General features: G+C 38.0%; 2 protein-coding genes across 3 annotated transcripts in view; both read left to right on the top strand.

The window, feature by feature from the left end:
* gk5 (glycerol kinase 5) overlaps positions 1–16005 on the top strand; it is a 43504-nt gene extending 27499 nt beyond the window's left edge. For both annotated transcript variants that reach the window (XM_051697127.1, XM_051697128.1), the window contains 6 exons: positions 10134–10238; positions 10552–10646; positions 10861–10964; positions 14553–14612; positions 14709–14842; positions 15067–16005. In XM_051697127.1, coding sequence (XP_051553087.1) covers positions 10134–10238; positions 10552–10646; positions 10861–10964; positions 14553–14612; positions 14709–14842; positions 15067–15233 — 665 coding nt within the window. In that variant the 3' untranslated portion in view covers positions 15234–16005. The remainder of the gene's footprint in view (positions 1–10133; positions 10239–10551; positions 10647–10860; positions 10965–14552; positions 14613–14708; positions 14843–15066) is intronic.
* A 3379-nt stretch (positions 16006–19384) lies between these two features.
* ppp1r7 (protein phosphatase 1, regulatory (inhibitor) subunit 7) lies at positions 19385–27399 on the top strand. The gene is made up of 10 exons (XM_051698995.1): positions 19385–19529; positions 20298–20393; positions 20507–20562; positions 20644–20709; positions 22117–22247; positions 22417–22579; positions 23986–24102; positions 24197–24301; positions 24610–24696; positions 25954–27399. The coding sequence occupies exons 1-10, from the start codon at positions 19490–19492 to the stop codon at positions 26128–26130; spliced, it is 1038 nt and encodes a 345-aa protein (XP_051554955.1). The 5' UTR covers positions 19385–19489; the 3' UTR covers positions 26131–27399.
* Positions 27400–27575: the final 176 nt, after the last annotated feature.

Genomic DNA, 27575 nt, shown 5'->3' with positions numbered 1-27575 from the left:
CAACACTCCAGGGCCAGACGGCTTTGCCGCTGAATTTTTTAGATCTTATGCTACAGAACTGGCTCCACTTTTGCTAGAAGTTTATATGGAATCATTAAAGAATGGAAAGCTTCCACCAACCACGACAAAGGCCCGGATCAGTCTGATTCTTAAAAAGGACAAAGATCCAACTGAGTGTAACAGTTACCATCCTATTTCCCTGATCCAGCTAGACATTAAAATATTGTCCGAAATGTTTACGTTATGACATCTCTTATACATATAGATCAGGTGGTGTTTATTCAGGGCTGTAGCAGTTCTGATAACATTAGGCGTTTCATCAATATCATGTGGTCAGTGGCGAATGATCAGACTCCTGTCCCTGCCATCGCACTTGATGCCAAAATGCGTCTGATGTGGTAGAATGGAATAAACTTAAGATTTTGGAAATATGTGGTTTGGGAATACTTTTATTGGATGGATTAAGTTACTTTATAGACACCCGGTAGTGGCGGTACAAACAAATGGATTATAATTTCAGATTATTTTACTCTGGATAGGGGCACCCGGCGGGGTTGCCCTCTTTCCCCATTATTGTTCTGTCTTGCCCTGGAACCATTAGCAGCTGCGATCAGAAAGGAGGATGATTTTCCAGGGGTGTTGGCGAGAGGATGGCACATAAGCTTTTGCTTTATGCAGATTATATTTTATTATTCATCTCCGACCCTACTAGGTCTATGCCTTGCCTCCACAGAATTATCAGTTCCTTTTCTAAGTTCTTGGGATACAGAGTTAATTTGTCTAAGGGTACGTTGACATGACAACAATGTACTAAAAATGGAAAAGTTTTTCCTTTGCATTTTTTGAAAAGTTTCGCGTACAGACGACAACATTGTCAAAACGATCACCGTTCACATTGATCCATGAAAACGACTAAAAACACTGTATTATGCATGCCAGGCCAGTAGTTGGCGATGTCACTTTGTAAAGAAACACACGCGCGCCTGCACACACGCATTCTTCCACAGAGCACTGAATACAAACAATGAAGATGGCCATCATTTTAGTGATGCAGTAAATCTACACTTTGCTGGAGAAGCGTTAATAAACTAAAAATCTTGAGCACAAACACAGTCCTGTAGTCCACCATTGTAGTTTTGAATGTCTCGCGCGTTGTTTTGAAGTACTCGCACGCATGCCTACAGACTGAACACGTAATACGCGTGCGCATGACGTCATTTTCACATGTTTTTGTATGTTTACACGGAGACAATAACGGTATCGTTTTCAAAAACTTGCACTTTGAAACCTATTTTCAAAAGTTTGCGTTTTCAGGCCCCAAAACGCCATTGTCGTGTAAATGAACAGCCAAAACGCATAAAAAGTTTTCAGTTTTTAGTTGAAAACGTTGTCATGTAAATGGCCCCTAAATTCGAAGCTTTGTCTCTGACAGCGTACTGCCTGGTAACAGTTTTTCAGCCGGGCGCCTTTCAGTGGCCCAAACAGGGGCAAGTATTTGGGTATTTTATTCCCAGCAAATTTGTGTGATTTAGTTAGTTAATTTTGACCCTTTAATAAAAAGGTTTTCGAGCAATGTGGACAGGTGGGCTTCACTACATTTAGCTATGATTGGGAAGGTTAATGTTATAAAAATTCAGCTACCTACAACAGTCTCTCCCCATTGAAGTTACTCTCTTTTATTGTAAACAATTTGATAGTATAGCTAAATCTTTTATCTGGAATGGTAAACGTGCTCTGATGCATTCTAAAAAGTTACACAGGCCAATTGACAAAGGTGGGTTAGGTCTCTCCATGATTTTGCTTTACTATTATGCTTTTGGTCTCAGACATATGGCGCATTGGTTGCTTCCACCTGAGAAAGCTCCTCCCTGGATCTTTATTGAAAAGGAGGTCCTTGCCCCCATCTTGCCATTGCAAAGTCTTTCTACCAAGCTGCCTGGAGAAGTAAAGACACATCCCGTTATCTCGCACATGCATTTAGTGTGGACAGAAGTTTCCCGCGTGTTCAATTCAGACATTTACCTGAACGTTGCCGCAAGTATTTGGTTAAACCCTAAATTGTGCATTAACAAGTCCCCTTTCTGCTGGACAGAATGGATTGAGAAGGGAGTTGCTACGCTGGGTGACCTGTATGAAAATGGAGCTTTGAGATCCTTTGAAAATATTATACAGCGGTTTGGGATTCTGAGATCTCAATTCTTCAGGTACTTACAGCTGTGCAATCTACTTTGTACCACCTTTGGGTGTAATACGCAGTCCCCTAAAGCGGCAGACACTCTTGAAATGGTACTTGCTGCTTTTGGAAAGGGTCACGAGGCTTCAGCGTACTATTCCTGGCTAATTCAGAGTCTAGGGGACGGGGTTTTAACATCTTAAGTTATGGGAGAGAGACTTGAATTTAGTACTGGAGGATGAAGAATGAGGTAGGATTTTTAAAAATGTCAAGTCTATGTCTAGGGATGCAAGGGTGCGCCTCATTCAATTTAAGCTTCTGCATTGTTTTTATTGGGTTCATTCTAGATTGTATAGGCTTGGCCTTAAAGACACACCTACTTGCTGGCAATGCCAGTTGGAGGATGGGGACATAGCCCACGTTTTTTGGTTCTGTATATTGATGAAAGTTGATTTTGTGTTTTCATGTGCCGTTTGTGTTGATTTGAGTTTGGAATCAATAAAAATTGTTAATGACAAAAAAAAAAAAAAGACACCTTTAAGATGTCAAAAGAGATCTGAAGATTGTCTCTTTTCCTCTTGTGCACCGCTTTTCTACACTCTTGCCCGAGATCACAGGTGACGTCATTTAGCCAAGGCTGTGAAACGTCTTGAACTAAATTTAAAGACTCAGTGAGGGAGAGAAATTGATTTACCAGTGGTTTCGATGGACAGCAGCATACGTGGATATTAAAATCCCCAAGAATCAGGAGTCTTGTCACCGCATGACACCAGTCCAGAGAGAGTCTAAAAATTGTCCAATAAAGTCCCTATTAAATCTGGGAGGTCTGTGCACATAAGGCAGGACCCAGGGCGTCAAACTTTAATAGTTGGACCTCAGAACTGGAATACATGTCTGTAGGTAGCATTCTGTATTTAAAAGAGTTTCTAAAAACAGTGGCAACACCATCTCCTTGCCCTGAAGTCCTTGGAGAATTTAAAATGCGGTGTTAGATCCTCCAGGGCCATTTGTTCACTAGGATTCAGCCAGGTCTCAGTGATGAATAAACAGTCCAATAATTGTGATCTAAAAAAGTTGTTCAAAATAAAAGACTTGTTCGATACTGATCGTGCATTTATGAGGGCCATCTTAATGGTGGTGACATCTGTATTTTTTGCTGGAGTAAAAGATGTGTGTTTTAGCCTGCTGAGATTATCGAAAATGACCCCCCACTTCAAATCCCTTGCACAAGTCGGAGGGCGACAACGTGAAGACCAATGTCCAGTATGTGGTGGTTGTCAGTTATGTCAGCCGGGAATATGCTGGGATGTTGGTGTAACCCTCAATGGACTTACCAGGGGCAACACGCAATTCCAAGGGCAGTGCAATAGTTGTAAACTCCAGCTGACAGTTGGGCTGAAGAATTCAGATGCCGTAATTCCAGGGATGAGTAATATAAAACCATATTGGAAGCAAAATAACAGCATGATCCTGCAAACAGGCAGGGAGCTTGCAACTGAAACTGGCAAGGGCCAGCAGCTAAACTCCAGTAGGCCAGGATGGGCAACAGAAGGCAGAGCATCCTCAATGATCCACCAACACGACCTGAATTCCAGTCTCCAGCCCCACTGGTCATGGATGATGGGCAGGGAATCTGGTGGCCCATTTGAAACTGAACACAATATTCCTGGTGAAGGCATTCGGTGAGTGCAGCAGTTTGTTTACCCCAATGTAATCCAGGCAGAAGAGAGGATGACGTGGAGTTTAAAGTGTAGAGAGAATGGTTTGTGTTGGTCGGGTGAAGGTGTAGTGTAGTTTCCAAAAAAAGAAAATTCAACAGACCATTATCCATAAAAGAGTATCATAAAACTTGATTTCATGAGGTCGCTGCTTTATAAACCGGAGAGCAGCGGCAGACAGATATGCCAGCGTTCACTCAACAGGAAGTAGAACTGTTCTGTTCTGTTCTTTTTGCAAAAGGAATGTTTGGAAATCTCAAATGTATATCCCATTAACATACTAAAGCAAAAGATAGAAAATAACCATCTTAAAGGGTTAGTTCACCCAGAAGAAAGAAAGTCAAACATCTGGGATGGCATGAGGGTGAGTAAATGATGAGAGAATTTTAATTTTTGGGTGAACTATCCCTTGAAGACTGTTTTTGTGAAACATCTAATATGCTTGAGATTTTTGCACAGTGCTGCATATTTATTGCTAATTCCCTCAGTGTTGACTTTACAACCATTCACCTGAGACTGCTGCGCTATTATTTGAATGAGTGTCCACTAACAGTATAGCTGCACACCAGTCTATTATTATGGTATAATCGATTTCAGATATACATGCCCCTAAATGGCACTTTAAATGATGAACTGTGTTTGATCATGTTGTATGTCATTTAGACAGTCCTTTCCTGTTGAAGAGGTTGGTTATTGGCCAGAGTGGGCTACAATGTGGACTAGTCTTCATGGTGATTACTATGTTACTCATAATGAATCAGCCTGATGAGTTAAAGGGGAAACAATGTGTCAAATTTATTTGTATAGCACTTTTCACAACAGGTGTTGTTTCAAAGCAGCTGTACATTAAATTATGCTATAACAGAAAATGAATGACTATAATGCCAATATTAGTTATACAGGTGCATCTCAATAAATTAGAATGTCGTGGAAAAGTTCATTTATTTCAGTAATTGAACTCAAATTGTAAAACTCATGTATTAAATAAATTCAATGCACACAGACTGAAGTAGTTTAAGTCTTTGGTTCTTTTAATTGTGATGATTTTGGCTCACATTTAACAAAAACCCACCAATTCACTATCTCAAAAAATTAGAATATGGTGACATGCCAATCAGCTAATCAACTCAAAACACCTGCAAAGTTTTCCTGAGCCTTCAAAATGGTCTCTCAGTTTGGTTCACTAGGCTACACAATAATGGGGAAGACTGCTGATCTGACAATTGTCCAGAAGACAATCACTGACACCCTTCACAAGGAGGGTAAGCCACAAACATTCATTGCCAAAGAAGCTGGCTGTTCACAGAGTGCTGTATCCAAGCATGTTAACAGAAAGTTGAGTGGAAGGAAAAAGTGTGGAAGAAAAAGATGCACAACCAACCAAGAGAACCGCAGCCTTATGATTGTCAAGCAAAATCGATTCAAGAATTTGGGTGAACTTCACAAGGAATGGACTGAGGCTGGGGTCAAGGCATCAAGAGCCACCACACACAGACATGTCAAGGAATTTGGCTACAGTTGTCGTATTCCTCTTGTTAAGCCACTCCTGAACCACAGACAACGTCAGAGGCTCTTACCTGGGCTAAGGAGAAGAAGAACTGGACTGTTGCCCAGTGGTCCAAAGTCCTCTTTTCAGATGAGAGCAAGTTTTGTATTTCATTTGGAAACCAAGGTCCTAGAGTCTGGAGGAAGGGTGGAGAAGCTCATAGCCCAAGTTGCTTGAAGTCCAGTGTTAAGTTTCCACAGTTTGTGATGATTTGGGGTGCAATGTCATCTGCTGGTGTTGGTCCATTGTGTTTTTTGAAAACCAAAGTCACTGCACCCGTTTACCAAGAAATTTTGGAGCACTTCATGCTTCCTTCTGCTGACCAGCTTTTTAAAGATGCTGATTTCATTTTGCAGCAGGAATTGGCACCTGCCCACACTGCCAAAAGCACCAAAAGTTGGTTAAATGACCATGGTGTTGGTGTGCTTGACTGGCCAGCAAACTCACCAGACCTGAACCCCATAGAGAATCTATGGGGTATTGTCAAGAGGAAAATGAGAAACAAGAGACCAAAAAATGCAGATGAGCTGAAGGCCACTGTCAAAGAAACCTGGGCTTCCATACCACCTCAGCAGTGCCACAAACTGATCACCTCCATGCCACGCCGAATTGAGGCAGTAATTAAAGCAATAGGAGCCCCTACCAAGTATTGAGTACATATACAGTAAATGAACATACTTTCCAGAAGGCCAACAATTCACTAAAAATGTTTTTTTTATTGGTCTTATGATGTATTCTAATTTTTTGAGATAGTGAATTGGTGGGTTTTTGTTAAATGTGAGCCAAAATCATCACAATTAAAAGAACCAAAGACTTAAACTACTTCAGTCTGTGTGCACTGAATTTATTTAATACACGAGTTTCACAATTTGAGTTGAATTACTGAAATAAATGAACTTTTCCATGACATTCTAATTTATTGAGATGCACCTGTATATGTTTAGAACTATTAGTGGTTAAAATTAGTAAACTAAGTTAGTGTTGTGGGTCAATGGTTAAACAAAATAATTTGAATGAACTAAGTTTTAGTGTTAAAGTCATTGAAGTCATCCTGAATTTACTGAGGAAATACACATAGATGCATTGTCCTTTGATTTTGGTCGAGGAAGGCTTTTGTTAGTGGTTAATTCATTTTCTATGTAGGTCAAATTTTTTTTCTATATAAGAGTGTTGTCCCACCTTTGACCAAGTTGATATACAGGTGCATCTCAATAAATTAGAATGTCGTGGAAAAGTTCATTTATTTCAATAATTCAACTCAAATTGTGAAACTCGTGTATTAAATAAATTAAATGCACACAGACTGAAGTAGTTTAAGTCTTTGGTTGTTTTAATTGTGATGATTTTGGCTCACATTTAACAAAAACCCACCAATTCACTATCTCAAAAAATTAGAATATGGTGACATGCCAATCAGCTAATCAACTCAAAACACCTGCAAAGGTTTCCTGAGCCTTCAAAATGGTCTCTCAGTTTGGTTCACTAGGCTACACAATCATGGGGAAGACTGCTGATCTGACAGTTGTCCAGAAGACAATCATTGACACCCTTCACAAGGAGGGTAAGCCACAAACATTCATTGCCAAAGAAGCTGGCTGTTCACAGAGTGCTGTATCCAAGCATGTTAACAGAAAGTTGAGTGGAAGGAAAAAGTGTGGAAGAAAAAGATGCACAACCAACCGAGAGAACCGCAGCCTTACGATTGTCAAGCAAAATCGATTCAAGAATTTGGGTGAACTTCACAAGGAATGGACTGAGGCTGGGGTCAAGGCATCAAGAGCCACCACACACAGACGTGTCAAGGAATTTGGCTACAGTTGTCGTATTCCTCTTGTTAAGCCACTCCTGAACCACAGACAACGTCAGAGGTGTCTTACCTGGGCTAAGGAGAAGAAGAACTGGACTGTTGCCAAGTGGTCCAAAGTCCTCTTTTCAGATGAGAGCAAGTTTTGTATTTCATTTGGAAACCAAGGTCCTAGAGTCTGGAGGAAGGGTGGAGAAGCTCATAGCCCAAGTTGCTTGAAGTCCAGTGTTAAGTTTCCACAGTCTGTGATGATTTGGGGTGCAATGTCATCTGCTGGTGTTGGTCCATTGTGTTTTTTGAAAACCAAAGTCACTGCACCCGTTTACCAAGAAATTTTGGAGCACTTCATGCTTCCTTCTGCTGACCAGCTTTTTAAAGATGCTGATTTCATTTTCCAGCAGGATTTGGCACCTGCCCACACTGCCAAAAGCACCAAAAGTTGGTTAAATGACCATGGTGTTGGTGTGCTTGACTGGCCAGCAAACTCACCAGACCTGAACCCCATAGAGAATCTATGGGGTATTGTCAAGAGGAAAATGAGAAACAAGAGACCAAAAAATGCAGATGAGCTGAAGGCCACTGTCAAAGAATCCTGGACTTCCATACCACCTCATCAGTGCCACAAACTGATCACCTCCATGCCACGCCGAATTGAGGCAGTAATTAAAGCAAAATGAGCCCCTACCAAGTATTGAGTACATATACAGTAAATGAACATACTTTCCAGAAGGCCAACAATTCACTGAAAATGTTTTTTTTTTATTGGTCTTATGATGTATTCTAATTTTTTGAGATAGTGAATTGGTGGGTTTTTGTTAAATGTGAGCCAAAATCATCACAATTAAAAGAACCAAAGACTTAAACTACTTCAGTCTGTGTGCACTGAATTTATTTAATACACAAGTTTCACAATTTGAGTTGAATTACTGAAATAAATGAACTTTTCCACGACATTCTAATTTATTGAGATGCACCTGTATGTGTCATTCAGTGAGGAGCAGCGCAGTCCGGCTGGAAGCTTATGGCATGTAATTGTGCTGAACTCCATCCTGAGCTCATGAAGAATCCCCTGTCTTATATATATAATCCTGAGGTTTAGACAAGGAAAGAAATAGAATAAAATTAGCATAGATGCCATTCACTTTAAAGCAGGGTTAAAGAATAAGAGAAGTATTTTTAGTTCTGGCAGATCTAACTAAAGCAGTCTTTAGTCTTAAACAGAGAGTGTGTCTGAGTTCCGAACACTGCTAGGAAGACTATTCCATAGTTTAGGAGCCAAATATGAAAATGATCTCCTTCCTTTTGTGGATTTTGATATTCTCAGTATTGTTAACAGGCCAGAGTTTTGCTATCATAGTGAGTGTGATGGATTATAGCTTGATAGGTCACTTAAGTACTTTGGAGCTATACCATTCAAAGCATTGTTTGTAATTAACAGAATTATTATATAAGAATCTTAACAGGTAGCCAATGTATTGCTGATAAAATGGGGCTGATAAGATCATATTTCTTGGTTCTAGTTGGCACTCTAGCTGCTGCATTTTGAACCAACTGAAGTTTTATTTTTTAAACCAGCTGGACATCCACCTAGTACTGCATTACAATAATCTAGTCTTGTGGTCATGAAAGCACAAATTAGTTTTTTCGGCATCAGAAACAGATAGCATGTGTTGCAACTTAGCAATATTTCTGAGGTGGAAGAATGCAGTTCAACAAATATTGTAAATCTGTTTTTCAAAGGTTAGATTGCTATCAAATATAACACTTAAATATTTGGCTGTTGATGTTACAGTACATCCATCAAGAGTCAGATTATATTTTAGCATCTTATTTTTTAGGTATTTGTTCCAATAATTAGTACTTCTGTTTTATTGGAATTGAGTAGAAGGACATTTTTATCCATCCACTCTATGATATAAATTTATACACTTAATTTGGAGAATTGTGAAATTTCGTCAGGTTTCAAAGAAATATACAGTTGGGTATCGTCGGCATAACAGTGAAAACTAATTCCATGGTTCCTGATAATGTCTCCCAGGGGGAGTATATGTAGGGATAAAAGCAGAGGCCCTAAAACTGATCCCTGTTGCACTCCATACTTCAGTTTGATCTGACAGTTTCTCATTTAAACAAAGTGGTAGCGGTCAGAGAGAGAGGACCTAAACCAAACTAATGCCTGTCCACAAATGCCAGCATAATTCTCAAGCCTATCCAAGAGAATATCATGATTTATGGTGTCGAAGGCAGCACTAAGATCTAAGAGCACTAGAAGAGAAATGCAGTCACGATCAGATAATAAGAACAAGTCATTTGTAACTCTGATAAGTGCAGTCTCTGTACTTTTTCTAGTATTTTCGACTTAAATGGGAGATTTGAAATCGGTCTATAATTGGCCAATTCTCCTGGATCAAGCTGTGGTTTCTTGATAAGCGGTTTGATAACTGCCAGTTTAAAGTTTCTTGGGACATGCCCTAAGGATAATGAGGAGTTAATAATTTTAAGAAGAGGTTCTGAGATTACAGGAAACACCTAATTTAGGAGTTTAGTCGGTATTGGGTCTAACATACATGTTGTTGATTTTGATGTTTTGATCATTTTTGTTAGCTCTTCCTGACCTATAACATCGAAGGATTGAAGTTTCTCGTAGGGAATAAACTTAGTCTTTAGGGGTGCTGTGGCAGATGGATGTGTAATTCCAATTTTGTTTCTGATGATTTCCATTTTGTCAGTAAAGAAATTCAGAAGTCATTACTACTATGCTGCGATGGAATATCTGGTTCACTCGAAGTTTTATTCTGAACCAATTTAGCCACAGTACTGAATAAACATCTAGAATTGTTGTGGCTATTTTCTTTGATACATCATTTCCTTTGTATCATGTTTTCTAAACAGGACTTTATCCTCTGGTGGGCTGGAAGATTGGTGCTGATGTTGTGTATCTGGCTGAGGGTAATGCTGCTGGAACAGGTGCTGCTATTAAATGGGCACAGGATTTAGGTGAGTAGGATCATGCTCCTTATTGTTGACCGCAATATCACTTAGAATGTATATCACTTCAGGACCAAGCTGCATTATTAGTGGTATCACTTATTTTTGCTCATACCTGGGAGAGACCTGAGCCATATCTGGGGGCCAGAATATTATATCTAGAGACTTACTTGAGGGTGGGCTCTTTTGGCCAGTAAACAGCACCAACCCAGAACACTCTAGTATTGACATGACAGGTTTTGCACGGGCAAATTTAGTTAGTCAATTTTTTTAGTAAAGTGTCTTTGATGATCGGTTGTGACAGTAAAATGCTGTCTTTCAGAGCTCTTTTCCAATGTAAAGGAGACGGAGGCCATAGCCACTAGTGTGGAAGACTCAGATGGAGTGTATTTTGTCCCCTCGTTCAGTGGACTTCAGGTATGTTTGTGTGCACCTTTTGACATTGTACCTCTTTGACTTTCATTGATGGGTATACAGGTTGTTTTAGTCAAGGTTTCATTCTTTGTTTTATGATACAAATGTACAAAGGAATTACACAAAAAAGGAACTTTTTGTTTTTTGTGAATGTCATTTTGAAGTTCACTTTGTATTCAATATTTGATCATTTAGACATTGTGTTAATGTGCCACAGGCCCCTCTGAATGATCCAAAAGCCTGTGCTTCTTTTATGGGCTTAAAGCCTTCTACAACCAAGAGCCACCTGGTCCGAGCCATTCTAGAGTCAGTAGCATTCAGGTGAGCTGCTTTTCATATCAAAGGATCTCTAACTAACCTTGCAACCAAACCACTCAAGAGATAAGCTATTAAGCTGCTGTCTCACACCCAATTGTCAGGTCTATTCTTGTCATTGAAAACTGCAAGTCTTCTGAACGGCTGAATATTCAAAGCAAATAATCTTTTACTAAATACATTTTAATCTGTTCAAGGTGTTTACTAAGCAGAACTGTAGAAAGCCAGCAGGTCCTAACAGTGTATCCCCAGCTACTAGGGATGGGACGATATACTGAATTTCAATATATCGTGAACCCAAAAAAATGACGAACCATATCAAGGCAAAACTCATTATTTCAAAATTTGCAACATTGTTTTCTGTCCATGTGATCTGTCATATAAAAGTGATCAGCCAGATAAAAGTAAAAAGAAATATAATTTTTAATCAGACATGGCACAGATGCGATAAAGAAACAGAGCGTGCCGGTATATGTTGGAGTGCCCGTATTTGTCGTGGGAAATAAGCACACACAATCTCCGGACATCGTAGCACTATAAGGGGTGTTGAACTATATCTCTTGGGCCCTCCTCTGTGGCTGAGCCCCTGAAAGCTCCCCCCCCCCCCCCTTATGGGCGGCACTGGCCTGAATGTAGCCCACTATTTTTGAAGGCTTATTTGTTTGTGCTGTTCTTATAGTGAAAGGTGTATGAGAAAATCTTATTATTTAAACTTTGAGCATTTATATTGTGTATTAAAGAACTTTATTTTGATGAAATTTTATAATGTGCATTTTGCTCAAATATTTTTAAAAAAATATACAAAATTGTCTGTCATACTTTGTCACTTAAAGGAATGTTCCTGGTTCAATACAAGTTAAGCTCAATCAGCAGAATTTATGGCATAATGTTTATCACTACAAAAATTAATTTAGCCTCCTTTTCTTTAAAAAAAAATAAAATAAAAAAAAGCATAAATCAAGGTTACAGTGAGGCACTTCAATGGAAGTGAATGTGGCAAATTTTTGGAGGGTTTAAACAGAAACGTGAAGCTTATAATTCTATAAAAGCACGCATTAATTCTTCTGTTAAAACCTGTTAATTATTTGAGCTGTAAAGTTGTTTAAATCCTTGTGTTTACAGTAATTTTAGGGTTTTAGAGTTTAAAATTTAGAGCTTAACCTTTATTGTTACTTTCCACAAAAAAGGTTAAGCGATTTTTATCACACTAAAATCATGTTTACACGCATTTCCTTTGTCTTGTGGCTATATTTTTGAAATAGTGAGTATTTTAATTTTCAAAAATTGGCCCATTGTAAGTGCCTCACTGTAACCCAGATTTTTGCTTTTTTAAAGAAAAGGAGGCTAAATAAATTTTTGTGGTGATAAACATTATGCCACAAATGCTGTCGATTGAGCTTAACTTGTATTGAACCTGGAATATTCCATTAAGTGTTATTATATCCAACTGAGGTTCTGTCGATTTGTAGGCCGAGTCGAATTGTGAGATAACCATATTGTCCCATTCCTACAAGCTACACTAAATTAAACCAAAATAATAAATCATTGTTCAGATGTTTAGTGCCGGATTGCTTCAGATAATCTTTTAATGTTCATGTTGTTCTTGAAAAATACAGTATAACGCTTTAAAGGGATAGTTCACCCAAAAATGAAAATTCTCTCATCATTTACTCCCAGATGTGTATGACTTTCATCTGCTGAACACAAATTAAGATATTTAGAAGAATTTCTCAGCTCTTTTGGTCCATATAATGCAAGTGAATGGGTGCCAAATTTTGAAGCTCCAAAAAATCACACAAGACAACATGAAAGAATTCCATACGACTTCAGTGGTTAAATCAATATCTTCAAAAGCAATATGATAGGTGTGGGTGAGAAATGGATCGCTTTCACATTCTTCTTGTGTTTTTGGTGATACACATTCTTCGTGCATACCACCCCCTACTGAGCAGGGAGGAGAATTTCAAGCAAAAAAGTACTTAAATATTGATCTGTTTCCACACTTATCACTTCTGAAAATATGGATTAAAACACTCGTATGGATTACTTTTATGCTGCCTTTATGTGCTTTTTGGAGCCTCAAAATTTTGGTCACCATTCACTTGCATTGTATGGACCTACAGAGCTGAAATATTCTTCTAAAACTTTTTGTGTTCTGCAGAAGAAAGTCATACACATCAGGGATGGAATGAGGTTGATTAAATGATGAGAGAATTTAAATTTTTGGGTGAACTAATGCTGGAAACAGTACTTTTCTGCATACTGTTTACAAACACTTAACTGTATTACTGTGATTTAGCACTGTTCTGTATACACTGTACATATAGTGTTTTTCTTGTTTTGGCAGTTCCCTTGTTTCCTGTTTAGCAGATTATCAAATGTCACCTTTATTACTAATAAGCGCCTTTCCCACTGGCAGTACTAAAGCCTGTTTTAGGTACTTTTACCCAGGACTAGTGCTTTTCGTCGCTTTCGCACCTAAGAAACTAGAGTGCCTCAAAGCCCTTTTAGGGGACATTTTTAGCTCCTACACCAGGGTAGATACTTTTGGGGGCATATAGGAACTGTGGGAGGTGCTGCAGCCTGTGATTGGACAAAAACCTGCATTGAGAAAGGAGAGGAGCTCCACAGCCACCGTTAGTAAACAAACTAACTGTTAGCCTGCTACTGAGAGGATTGTGCTAATTTTACAATTCCCTTAATAGAAATAACATATAACAAACAAGTATCCAAAGAGAATCACCCATTTCACGTGTGTGTGTGTGTATGTATGTGTGTATGAGACTTCATCGGGAGACACGCTTTGAGTTTTCATCACAACTGTACTGTGACTATACAGAAAATAAAGTGAATTCTGGATTACTACATCAACTGTTTCCTGGGATGACGGATATAAGATGTTTATCAAGAGTGCGTAATTGAACTTTATTATACACTAAACCGTCATTAAATCTAGTTTACATGAGGGAAGTATTGCGTGCTTGTCACTGCGTGGTTAAAATGCATCAAGACTCTTTTTCTTCAGTGAGTGAGTATTTCAATACAGTAATTTATGTTGAGTCATAAAAGCCTTTATTGTAAAAGATTGTGTTGATAAATAGGTTTATAGTGCATTTTCAGCATGTTGTCTGCTGAGTTCAGCGTGTGCTTTGGAGGCTGTATAAGGATGGATGAAGGTAGGATGAAATAAGCTGCTTTTTAAACTGTTCAGAGAGTTCCATCCAAAAACACTGTTGTTTAAACCATAACTGATAAGTCAGCTGCCTATGTTTTCCGATGCAGCCAAAGTTCCGATAAAACCGCCCTAAACAAACAAAAGTGTAGGACCGATCCAGGTGTCCTCCATCTTTTTTGTTGATTTTGTTGTTGTTGTTGCTATTGAAACGTGCATGCAAATAACGTCACAATAAAAATGGTGGATACTAGATGACGTCACTATGGTGAATACTTTGTGAGCGCGAATGCAACGGGAAAAGTCTCCTCGGATGTCCCGTTCCTCGTAAGAGTTCTTATCTAGAAAGTTACTAAGGGAAAAGTAACAGGAGTGTAGGTGGGAAAGGGCCTATTTAAGTAATTCTATTTCATATCTTTCAGGAACAAGCAGCTCTATGATGTCATGCTCAGAGAAACACGCATTCCCATCACTAAAATTAGGTGAGGGTCTTACAATCAATCTTGCATATCTTATGGCACAGCCTGAAGCTGCCTGTCTGAATTCCCAACATGAATTGAGCTTATGTGTTTATGTAGGGCGGATGGAGGTGTATGCACTAATGACTTCATTATGCAACTGACAGCGGATCTGTTGGGTCGTAAGATAGCACGTCCAACTCACTATGACATGTCCTGCCTTGGGGCTGCTTTTGTTGCAGGGCTAGGAACAGGTAAGGGACAAGTTACATTACAGTGCAGCAATTTAACAGGAAAACACATGTCCATCTCACAGTCCAAAAAAACATTGAGACTGATTGTTTATTACATGCGAAGGACTTTGTTATTCAGAACACACTACTTTTCAGGCAGAGATTTTAAGTAGTTTATTAGTCCTAAAATAGGATTAATCTGATGTGTGGAGTGACTTCTACTGTCCTATTCTGAATTGTCTTAGGCTTCTGGAGGAACCAGGAGGAGCTCAAGAAGCTTCAGAACACTGACCAACTCTTCCTCCCTCAAAGGTGTAAAGCAGAAGGTGACAAGAAAGGGCAATATGGAGATGTACTACAGAGTTGGGAGATGGCTCTTCAGCGGTCCATGCACTGGTACAACCAGCCCTGATTAGCTAGAATACAAGCCATTGCTCTGTAGAAGACAATAACTCCCTGTGCTTGTGAACAGTTGTGGGGCGATTCTTAGAGTAGCAAGTTTCTAACTGAGAAGAACACTTGAACAGCGTGTATTTCCAAGCTGGAGCTCATTTTGGAAACTCGCACATCAAGAGTTAGTCATGGATTATTAGTTTTGCCTGATCACAATGTGTTTTAGAGATTTACAACTTGTTCTTGCAAATCCAGGTCAAGTTGTGAATCTAGTGGTATTATTATGACTAGGTGGCGGGCTGCATTATGATTCCTACTTCAGAACAAAAGGTAGGTGTAGTATTTTTTTTATTTGCCATTTGCTGATTCAGTCAATTAGGCAATTAAAGGGATAGTTCAACCAAAAATGATAATTCACTCATTTACTCACCCTTATGCTGTATCAAACTTGTATAACTTTCTTCTGTGTAACACAAAAAATATATATTTTGTTGGAAATACAATGTCTTTTTGTCCATACAATGCAAGTGAATGGTGACCAAAACTTTGAATCTCCAAAAAGCACAAAGGTGGCATAAAAGTAATCCATAAAACATGGTTTAATTTTTATCTGAAGTGATCCAATCAGTTTTGGGTGAGAACAGACCAAAATGAAACAACTCTAGCTTGTGAAGCGTTATGAAGTATAATCGATCTTGAAATCATGATTGTGCCAAGAGGACTGCTGATGTCAAGATTTATAGTGTAAAAGGAGAAATATTTTGGTCTGTTCTGACCCAAAACCGATTGGATCGCTTCAGAAAAAAATTATTAAACCAGTGGAGGCATATGGACTACTTTTATGCTGCCTTTATATCCTTTTTATAGCTTGAAAGTTTGGTTACCATTCACTTGCATTGTGTGGACAAACAGACATCATAGCTCCATTAAAAATATCTTCGTTTGTGTTCCGCAGAAGAAAGATGACATAAGGGCATGTAATTAGAGAATTATCATTTTTGGGGGAACCATTCCTTTAAAATCAATCACCGTGCCCTTATCTAACTACTGTGTTTTTAAAATGGTATTGTTGAACAAATAATTGTTTTCATTTAACTCGCTATGTGCCTTATCGGGAGGCTTGTACAAGAGATCCTTGTTTTGCACTCACTGAGGAACCTCGGTTACTCATCTCTCACAGGACATCATCTCACCCTAGAGGAATATTGTAATTGTGATCAGTGTTGTTTACATAAATGTTAGTGAAACTTCTCTTTCTGACTTTTTTTTTATTTTTATTCAAGCTGTCATGCACTAAAGAGTTCACACTTATTGTCCATCAATTAGTCCATAAGTTAGGATCTCTACTTTATTTTAAGAATGTGAAATGTCAGAAAAATAGTAGAGAGAGTGATATATTTCAGCTTTTATTTCTTTCATCACATTCCCAGTGGGTCAGACATTTACATACACTTTGTTAGTATTTGGTATCATTGCCTTTAAATTGTTTAACTTGGGTCAAATGTTTTGGGTAGCCTTCCACAAGCTTCTCACAATAAGTTACTGGAAATTTGGCCCATTCCTCCAGACAGAACTGGTGTAACTGAGTCAGGTTTGTAGGCCTCCTTGCTCACACATGCTTTTTCAATTCTGCCCACAAATTTTCTATCGGATTGAGGTCAGGGCTTTGTGATGGCCACTGCAATACCTTGACTTTGTTGTCCTTAAGCCATTTTCCACAACTTTGGAGGTATGCTTGGGGTCATTGTCCATTTGGAAGACCCATTTGCAACTGAGCTTTAACTTCCTGGCTGATGTCTTGAGATGTTGCTTCAATATATCCACACAATTTTCCTTCCTCATGATGCCATCTATTTTGTGAAGTGAACTGCAGCAAAACACCCCCACATCATGATGCTGCCACCCCCATGCTACACAGTTGGAATGGTGTTCTTCAGCTTGCAAGCCTCACCCTTTCTCCTCCAAACATAATGATGGTCATTATGGCCAAACAGTTCCATTTTTGTTTCATCAGACCAGAGGGAATTTCTAAAAATGTAATATCTTTGTCCCCATGTGCACTTGCAAGCTGTAGTCTGGCTTTTTATGGCAGTTTTGGAGCAGTGGCTTCTTCCTTGCCGAGCAACCTTTCAGGTTATGTCGATATAGGACTCATTTTACTGTGGATATAGATACTTGTCTTCCCGTTTCCTCCAGCATCTTCACAAAGTCCTTTGCTGTTGTTCTGGGATTGATATGCACTTTTCGCACCAAACTATGTTCATCTCTGGGAGACAGAATGTGTCTCCTTCCTGAGCGGTATGATGGCTGCATGGTCCCATGGTGTTTATACTTGCGAACGTGGCACATTCAGGTGTTTGGAAATTGCTCCCAAGGTTGAACCAGATTTGTGGAGGTCCACAATTTTTTTTTTCTGCGGTCTTGGCTGATTTCTTTTGATTTTCCCATGATGTCAAGCAAAGAGGCACAGAGTTTGAAGGTAGGCCTTACAATACATCCACAGGTACACCTCCAGTTGACTCTAATTAGCCTATCAGAAGATAACTGGCTAATTGCCTAAAGGCTTGACAACATTTTCTGGAATTTTCCAAGCTGCTTAAAGGCACAGTTAACTTAGTGTCTGTAAATTTCTGACCCACTGGAGTTGTGATATAGTCAATTAAAAGTGAAACAATCTGTCTGTAAGCAATTGTTGTAAAAATTACTTGTGTCATGCACAAAGTAGATGTCCTAAATGACTTGCCAAAACTATAGTTTGCTAATATTAAATCTGTGGAGTGGTTAAAAAATGAGTTTTAATGACTTCGAACTAAGTGTATTTAAACTTCTGACTTCAACTGTATGTAGTCTTGACATTGTGTAGGTTATATGTTTTGTTAATATCAAATGTACCTCTTAACACAAAACTACTGTAGAATGCTGCAAAACATGGACAACTTGATATCTGAAGGACTACATTTCCTAATGTTTTTAATGTTGTTTCTGTGATCCAAAAAATCAAACCTGCTATACTTGCTTATACACAAAACAGTTTCCTCTCTGACAGTTTCCTGTCAGTGACTATTGATATCATGCATTAAACCAATGTAAATAAATGACTGAAAATATAAACACACTAGAATGTTATCATGATCTTACAAAAAGAACAGGCTTACATGATAATAGACTGTTAAAGAACCATTAACGTGCCATATTTCATGTCAATATGTGAAACTAGTCATTTCAATTTTAAATATGCCTTTTCAGTGCCATCTTGCGTGTTTTGTCATGCAAATAAATAATTTAATGTTTGTACTGCCAGTGCCAAGGCATTAATTTAGCATAGAGAAAATGAAATGCATTCACAGTGCAAAGGGTAACAAAATAGAAGAGAAGGAAAAAAATAAGTATGCCCTACAACTATCCCCCAACAATCATAATTTCAAATGGGGGGGTCCATAAATTATTGTTTGATCTCAAGCTCATTTTTGTGGGGGGGAAATATAATATGAGGTAAACAGAAGTACAATATTTAGTTAAGGTGCGCTAAGTAATTTTTTCCTCATTAAAAAGTTTTACCCCTGAAGAAATGAATTGTAATTTTGAAATGTATGTATAAAATCATGATCAACATGAGATGGAAGAATCCAGTTATATCACTAACCTTATAAAAGCTGATTTAATCTACATGGAGAAGGTCTCCTCATGTGGGCGGCCATGTTTGGATCACTACTCACTTCAGTAACCACCCTGTTATTGGACACTAAATTTATCATTTGAATTAATGTAAATTTCTTCAGTGATATAAGTAACTGAAAACTATTGTGTATGAAAGATGCTGCATCCATGCCTATAGATGCCAATGTAAGTCCAAGATGGCAAAACAAAAAATTACTGAGTGCTTCAACCAAAGCTAAAGTTGTCAAATGTTCCAGTATTCTCCCACATTGTGCAAGTATTTGATTCTGTACAGCAATAATGGTTATTTTAATGGCTTTTCAGTGTAAGCATTATAACAAAGTTTGTAAATGCATTAAAATGTTATAATAGGCCAGGCTTAAAATACATCACTCACATTTATATAACGTATAAAAGGGGGTCCTTGGCCTGCAATAGGCTGAAGCTGAACCTGAATTACAGGATTTTATGAGATAACAAAATAAGTAAAAAGACATGGAGGCAAAACTAATGTTTACGTACTTAAAAGTTTAATCATGTGCCTAGAGAAAAGTTCAATTTCCCTATTGGTAGGTGCCGGCGTCAATCATCCAGTGAACTGGGCGGGTCTAGTGGAAAATGGCGACTTTATCTGTCGGAGAACCTCAAGAGATGGAAGGTGGGCACACTTGTCTATTTTTAATAATTTAGAGTCTATGAATGCGCATTAAAACACCGATTAGTCTTTATGCTCTCAGCCTTTACCTACAAGCTGGGGTTTTATATTTGAGTTGCTGTTAACATTTTAGTTTCCTCTTACCATTCATTTAGACTGTAATTTGTGTGTTAACGTTAAATATCCAAATGAAGCTATTCTAACGGATTACATTTATAAAATGGCCTGAAAGCTGCCTTTATTTTATGTCTCTTGAGAGTGTATAAGTGCTGGTATCTCTTTAACAGTGTGTACAGTAATGTGCAGGGCGTCAATGCCAACACATCTTGCTGGTTAGCTAATGTAGCTCACAAACTCACTTTACCTGTCAAAATCTCACCAGTTCAGGTGGATTAATTATAAGAGCGCATGAATGTGAACGATCAGACGTGTCAGATCGAGTTTTTCCTGATGATTCCGTTTGTTTTCAACTGCTGGATCAGTTTGTTAGCATGTTTGTGCTGGTGGAGTGTGTGTGTGTGTGTGTGTGTGAGATGGGCTCGAACAACAGCATTATGGTCATGTAATGAATGAAGGCTTAAACCGTGCTTTCAGATTAAAGTACGAGAAAATACGCCCATATCTCCCATAATTTGCTCCAGACAGAAGCATCAGCAGCGTCATTGCATCAGGAGTTTAATGGCTTTCTATAAGCAAGTTGGTGATTAATTTTGTTAGCACATTGAGATGTGTACTACAGGTCCTTACCTAATCAATATCATGTATTTATAGTTGACAGGAGGGGTGAGTCTGAGGAATCCGGTGATGATGAGACCAAGAGGAAGAGTTTCAATGGAGAGGTTGACTCCCTGCAAGCGCCTTCAACTGGTGAGACCACTGCAGACATTTAATTTGCCTCCAAAGCAATGTGAAGAAACAAATAAATTAAAACATATTTATTCTCTAAATGTATAACCGTCTTCTCTCGCTCCCTCTTTCAGTACCAGAGGAATCACCAGTTGATATGGACACCATAACCTTAGACCCAGATGAAGAGGTGACTTTAGGGTTGAATGAGTTTTAGTTGTGAGGTTAGATGCATGCGGTTATTCTCACTGTGTTTTAATTATTCATTTAGGATGTGGATCTGGTCCATTGTAGGATTGGGAAGATTGAGGGTCTGGAGGTTCTTAAGAAGGCAAAGGTAAGAGTATTAAACAACAACCCCACATGTTAAGCTGGCAACACACTAGCCAATTTTTCCAGTGATTTTTAGGTGTGAGGAGATGAAGCGTGCATTAACGTCTGCCAGCGGGAGATCGTTAATCATTTGACCATCAGGACTCCTTGCTGAGTTAATGGCTTCAATTACTGAAAAATCACATCAGGCCCGCTTGAAAAAATAATTCTGTCACTGAGGCGGGTTCTTGTGTTCTCGTCAAGTGACTAATGAGCTTCTTTTATTGAAGAACTGACGTCAAGCTGATCTGAACGTTTTGACGATTGCACTCAGCTGCATATAATCACAAACGCTGATTGTAATCCAAAGTGATTCTGTCACCAAGCGTTTTTCCTGTTTTTTTTTTTTTTTTTCCTACACTAAAATGAGAAAGCGAAGCCACAACAGTTTGATTTATTGAACGTAATATCTTACTCACTGAAAGCTGCATATGGACATATGCGTTCTTCGGCAAGCCTCGAGCGGATAAATTCACAATCACACACTTTCACAAGGTAAATTTACTCCATGAATCGCATCCTAAGGGCATATTAACACCTGGCTTGTTTGGAACATTTGTTTCGAAATCTGGTGCATTTTCTCCCTTGGTTCGGTTGTTATAGGAACATGCCTATCGATCTCAGATCCAGACCAAAACAGACAGAGAAGAAATATGAAGGTCAGCTGTCACTGTAATTCATCATAAAAATGCAGATAAAGCTTTTTGGTGGCTGTATTAGATACAGGTCGATTGTCACAAAAGCATCTCTTTTGGATAGTGACAGAATAGGAATTCTTTATGTTTGTATGTGAGTGTGCAAGTGTGCGAGAGAGAGAGAGTGCTCCGTGACCACAGGTACTTTATAATGCACAAATAATGCAAAATCAACTAATGACGGATAAAATAACCACAACGACAGTTTTGGTCCGTTTTGAAATATTACTTTGTGAAAGTGAACTGAACCATGAAGAACTATTTTTAGCCCCTGTTTCAGAACAAATCAAGCAAGCTACAGGTCTGAAAACACCCTAAATCACTCTATTACAATTGTTTAAGCTCACGTGGTACTACTGTTGTTATTTCAACAAGCTCCATGTTATAGGGAATCAGAGAGAGATGGTTGCAGTGAGTTGGTGTACCTCAACCTGAAGAGAGTGAGATCTCAACAAAACAGTCTACATGTGTGACACGCTCGGCCAAAATCGAGTTTTTTGGAGTCTGCTAGTGTGGTGTCAGCTTTATCCTCAATCTACTGCTCTGTCAGAGAGTGAATCTAGCATATTTCATAATAATGGAGAAAGATTTGCATTCAAGTTACTTATTGCAGATTTGTAATAGCATAAATGATACTGTAAGTCATTTTCTTTTTCTTTTTTTTTCTCTTCCTTCAGACAATTTCTCTCAGACAAAACCTCATCAAACGCATCGAGAACCTGGAAAGCCTTGGCTCATTGAGGGAACTCGACCTTTATGACAACCAGATCCGCAAACTGGAGAATCTTCAGGCCCTAACAGAGCTCGAGTAAGTCAGACTTATTTATCAGTGTACTCTGTTAACTAAAATATTATTGATTACAGTTATTATGCAATTATAATATATAAATTATATTATAATTACTCAACAGCCTTTATATTTCTATCTCCTTATGAATTTGAAGAATTACAGTTAATTTTCACTTGTTGACTTACAGGCAGCTAGATGTGTCATTCAACATTTTGAGGAAGATTGAGGGATTGGAGTGTATAACAAAACTCAAGAAGCTCTTCCTGCTTCATAATAAAATCACAGGCATTGCCAATCTGGATCTCCTGACTGGCCTCCAGATGCTTGAGCTGGGCTCTAACCGCATCAGGGTAAGGCTTTAACGGTCCAATCATATTCTACATTTCTTAAGGCCTGTTCACACCAAGACCAAATTTTTGGTGCGAATGATTGTTACGAACAAGCTTTTGACTAGGAACAATGGATTCCCATGGCGCTATTCACACTGGGTCTGACAAATCGTCCCTTCAGACTAAGAAAACTGACTGACCAATGTGAAGAGCTTTTTGACATTTTTCCAGAGTTGCTGCTGCTTCACAAAATGCAAACATGCAAAAAAAAAAAATGCATGTTTGTGGCACTAATCAACAGGCAAACACAGGTGCAATGATCTTTTACTCATTACACACACAAACTCTAAATTCAATGCAAATATGCAATAAATAAATAATATAGAAGCTGTAAACACAATCTTTTATTTTTAGAATATTTATGTGCTGATATCTCATATAAAATACCTGTTTTGTAGTCTTAATGAGAGAGAAAAAAAATAATATATATATATATATATATATATATATATATATATATATATATATATATATATATATATATATCACTGTGCCTGTTATAGTATCCAGGCATTAAAAATAGCAGTGAGGTTCGGCAATTCATTTGGACAAAGCTTGTAGTAAATTATCACATAAAAAGACTTTACATGCAATACTTTACTATGAGTGTAGACAAACGAATTGCTGAACTTCACTACTATTTTATTGCAAGGATGAAATAACACAAAGTATTCCTGTTGTGCTCTTTTTCTTAGAATGCACAAGAAACCCTGAATTCAATACAAATATGCAATAATTTAAAAAAAACAAGAAAAAGACTTATTATATTATTTTTAATGTTATGCATCATATTTTACATTATGCTTGTTTTAATTAATGGACATCATTTTGCATGTATTTATATAACTGTACCTTGTGTTATGTTATCCATGCATTAAAAAAATAAGCTGGGTTCGGGAGTTCGTTTGGAATATACTCGTAGCAAAATACATGCCACAGAAGACACAGGACGTATGCAACAGTGTTCTTTACTCATCTCACTCGTATAAATAAAACACAGATTCTGTATTCCTCAAAATCCTTCAAAAACATTAAAAGAACATAATGAAACGGTTATGCTAAATAAGATAAATGAATGCCTTAACAGCGTTAAATATATTATTTATCTCATGCATTGACAGCTGAATGCTTAAATATCCATGCACCAGAATAAATGTTTGTAAAACAGCGCTGCTTACTGTACAGGGATGAAATAGTTTGTCATTTTATTTGTTTCGGTCTCTGTGTAAATAGTCCTTTCGTCGGCAGTTTGTCTCGCAAATTTGTCACGAATTTGGTTTGAATAAGCCTTTCTCCATAACATGGCACCCTGCATACAGTGGAAGTCTTGCCAAGCTTGAATTTTATGATTGTAATTACTGTTTTAGGTTATTGAGAATCTGGATTCTCTTGCTTCTTTGGATAGTTTGTTCCTTGGCACAAACAAAATCACTCAGCTACAGAACCTTGATGGACTGCACAATCTGACCGTTCTCAGTATCCAGGTACCCTTGTGCTAAAAAGACTGAGATTTTTATTTTTTGCCAAATGCACCTTGCACACTTTTCCTCAATGTTAACATTTGTTCCTGCCTGACAGAGTAACCGGATCACAAAGTTGGAGGGACTCCAGAATCTTTTGAACCTGCGTGAGCTCTACTTGAGTCATAATGGCATTGAAGTCATAGAGGGACTGGAGAACAATGTAAGTCCTTACATCAATCTATTTCTTCTGGTGACGGTCCTAAATTTATCCAGAAGATGCTCTGACAAATAAGTTACACATATAAAACTGTCTAGTACTTTCATGTTTAATTTTCCCCATTTCTCCAGCTTTTCTGAAATTCTCTGATGCTCCACTGCACCTTTACCCTGTAGGGAATTTCTGTGTGTTCAAACCTTTCATGTCTGGCTGTGGTTTTATTTTTATCCCAGAATATTTTGGTAGTAGAATATCCAGGTCTTTTATCCTGTTTCCTTTATGTGCGTTTTTTATTTATTTTTTTCTTCCAGAAAAAGCTGACCACTTTGGACATTGCTGCAAACAGGATAAAAAAGATTGAAAATATCAGCCACTTGACTGATTTAAAGGAATTTTGGGTAAGCTGTAAAAAAGAATGCTGGTGTACAATTTTTACCATTTTATGCATCGCATACTGGATGTAAATCTGTAATTGTCATTTAAAGCAGGGGTTTTCAAATTGTGGTCCAGAAACCAGCAATGGGGTGCTAGGGGGTTTAAAAAAAAAAAAAAGGTGTAATAAATATTTACTGTTTCATTCTGTTTTCTAAAGACTACGAATGAATTGAAAATGTTTGTACAATTATTCTAATAGTGGGTAGAAAACGTTTATATTTTCCAGATTATTTTAAGAATTTCATTTGGCTTTAATACAACAATTAATTTGTTATTATTTAAAGGAATGTTCCGGGTTCAATACAAGTTAAATCAGCAGGAATTGTGGCATAATGTTGATTACCACAAAAATTATTTTGAAAAAAAGCAAAAATTGAGGTTACTGTGAGTCATTTACAATGGAAGTGAATGGGGCCAATTTTTGGAGGGTTTAAAAGCAGAAATTTGAAGCATATAATTTTGTAAAAGCACTTGCATTAATTCTTCTGTTAAAACTGATATTATTTGAGCAGTGAAGTTGTTTAAATTGTCATTTTAGAGTTTGTTGACATTACATCATCATGGTAACGAAGCTGTAAAATTGGCTATAACTTTACACAGAAAAGATTAGTAAGTGATTTTATCACACTAAAATCATGTTTACACTCATATTGTTTATGTCTTGTGGCTATACCTTGAAACAGTGAGTATTTTAACATTCCAAAATTGGCCCCCATTCACTTCCATTGTAAGTACCTCTCTGGAACCCAGATTTGAGTTTTTTTTTTTTTTTATAAAAGCGGGACAGGTCAAAATTATTTTTTGTGGTAATCAACATTATGCCATAAATGCTGTCGATTGAGCTTAACTTGAGTTGAACTCGGAATATCCCTTTAAAGCCACTCATTTAATTTTTAAAACACCATATTGTTTTATTATTATTATTTCTCAAGCACTGTAAATGGATCTATGTACATGAACATACATAGCTGCCTTTATATTTTAGGAAGGGGGTTTCTCTCAAGGGGATCATCATATTTTGGGGGTTCTTGGTATCAAAAAGTGAAAGCCACTATTAAAGCATCAGTTTGTAATGCTGTTATTATTTATGGGACAGCAGTTAGCTTATTATAAACTTGTTATAAACTTTGTTTTTCTTCTTCATAAACATGGCTAGAAACCCAACAAAAAGTTTTTCTAGGCATTGAAAGTTGTACTTGCTGCTTTTCTCTCTCTCGTAGATGAATGACAACCAGATTGACAACTGGGCAGACTTGGACGAACTCAAGAATGCCAAAGGTCTAGAGACTGTCTATCTGGAGAGAAACCCCCTGCAGAAGGACCCACAATACAGACGCAAGATCATGCTGGCACTGCCCAGTGTCAGGCAGATTGATGCCACCTTCATCCGTTTCTGACCATCCTCTTCATCCTCCCAAACCCATTGTGTTCTTCCTCACCCAGCCATCCTCTGCACATTATAAATACACCACCACCACCGGCATCTTTTCCACATGAACCATCGTCCTCAACACCTTCTGCCCTATTTATTTTAATTTTACTTTTTAACAAAAAGAAAAGAATCACACACTCCCTGTGTTGCCATTCCATGTGCTGGCACCTTTTACTCAAACACAGAGACTATACCTATGCTATAGAATGAATGCTTGTTAATTTATTTTCAGTTTAGGACTGAGGCCATGTTAGGGGCAACTTGAAAGGATCTCAGATCTGCTCTTAGGAAAATGTTCAGAATGGTGACCCTTAGCATTTTGGTTTGAAAATGATTGCATTGTAGCTATTCCTCCTCTCTTCCTCCATTCAAGTAGCATCCTATATACAAGACAGGGGCGTTTGTTTAATATCAGATATTTTTGCCCTGTGTAATTTACATCAGGTGTTGAGATTGTTACTTTCTATATGGGATAATAAAAAGATCTTTGTTCATTTTTACATTCAGATACTGCAGAAGATGTTGTGATAATTGTTCTTTCCTCATATCTGATCTAGAATTGAACACTACAAGGACCGCGCATTTGAGCAATAAGTAGGCTACGCAGTAAAGGATTCAACATGCATATCAGTTCTGTTTCTCATGTATCTTGTTGCAGCAGTATGCTGAAAGACTGCTGCATTGATTAAAAGTTCTTTTAAACTGGCTTTGGTCAAGTTGACTTGACCGATTTGAGGTCTTAGCTGAAATGTGACAAACACATTTTGTTTACTCTCTTCATTAATACTGAAGATATTAACCAAGATTAATGCCACAAAATTGTAAGTTGTAGTTGATGGCATGTTAGGCCAAGTCTTAATATCAACAGAGCAAGGGGATTTCAGTTGATCAGCACTGTTGTTGTTATTTTATTTTGTTTTTTGGCCTTTGGAAAAATTAAATGACACATGCACGAAATATTCACACAGACGCCTCAGAAATGTTAGAACGTGTTCTCTCTCCCATAGTAGTGAATGGAAGGGTTGTGACTGCACTAGGCCATCCCATTTTTCTGGAGGGAGGGGTGTCTGAGCGCCTCACTTAGATGATTCTTTATAGGATTAACCAATCCTTTTAAAAGGGTCAAAGAACGACGTGTGTTTTTAATTTACTCGCATTTTCACTTTGTTTTACAAGCTTGACTGTTTCTGGATTGAATGTACTAGTATATAAATAATAAACAATTTGAACAATGCTCACAGAGAACTGAACTTTGTTTAGCCTCAATAAGGAAAGCACATCTTCCTCTGATTTATTTCGTAACGCAACCGATTTCTGTGCTGACGCGTTTTGCCGAAAGAAATAAAAATCGATGCTACGGCTGAACTACATTACCCAGACATCCAATGAAGTGACGCACGAAGGCAGACG

The sequence above is a fragment of the Myxocyprinus asiaticus genome, chromosome 5 (genome assembly GCF_019703515.2).
Source record: "Myxocyprinus asiaticus isolate MX2 ecotype Aquarium Trade chromosome 5, UBuf_Myxa_2, whole genome shotgun sequence".
NCBI classification, from domain to species: Eukaryota; Metazoa; Chordata; class Actinopteri; order Cypriniformes; family Catostomidae; genus Myxocyprinus; species Myxocyprinus asiaticus.
The sequence above is the reverse complement of the archived record's forward strand: the minus strand, read 5'-3'. Positions and strand labels throughout refer to the sequence as shown.

Excerpts from the sequence above, each read along its gene's own strand:
- ppp1r7 (XM_051698995.1), top strand. The coding sequence starts at position 19,490 with ATGGCGACTTTATCTGTCGGAGAACCTCAAGAGATGGAAG. Across the intron at positions 20,710-22,116 it reads AGGTTCTTAAGAAGGCAAAG|ACAATTTCTCTCAGACAAAA; the intron begins GTAAGAGTATTA and ends CTCTTCCTTCAG. Across the intron at positions 22,248-22,416 it reads CAGGCCCTAACAGAGCTCGA|GCAGCTAGATGTGTCATTCA; the intron begins GTAAGTCAGACT and ends GTTGACTTACAG.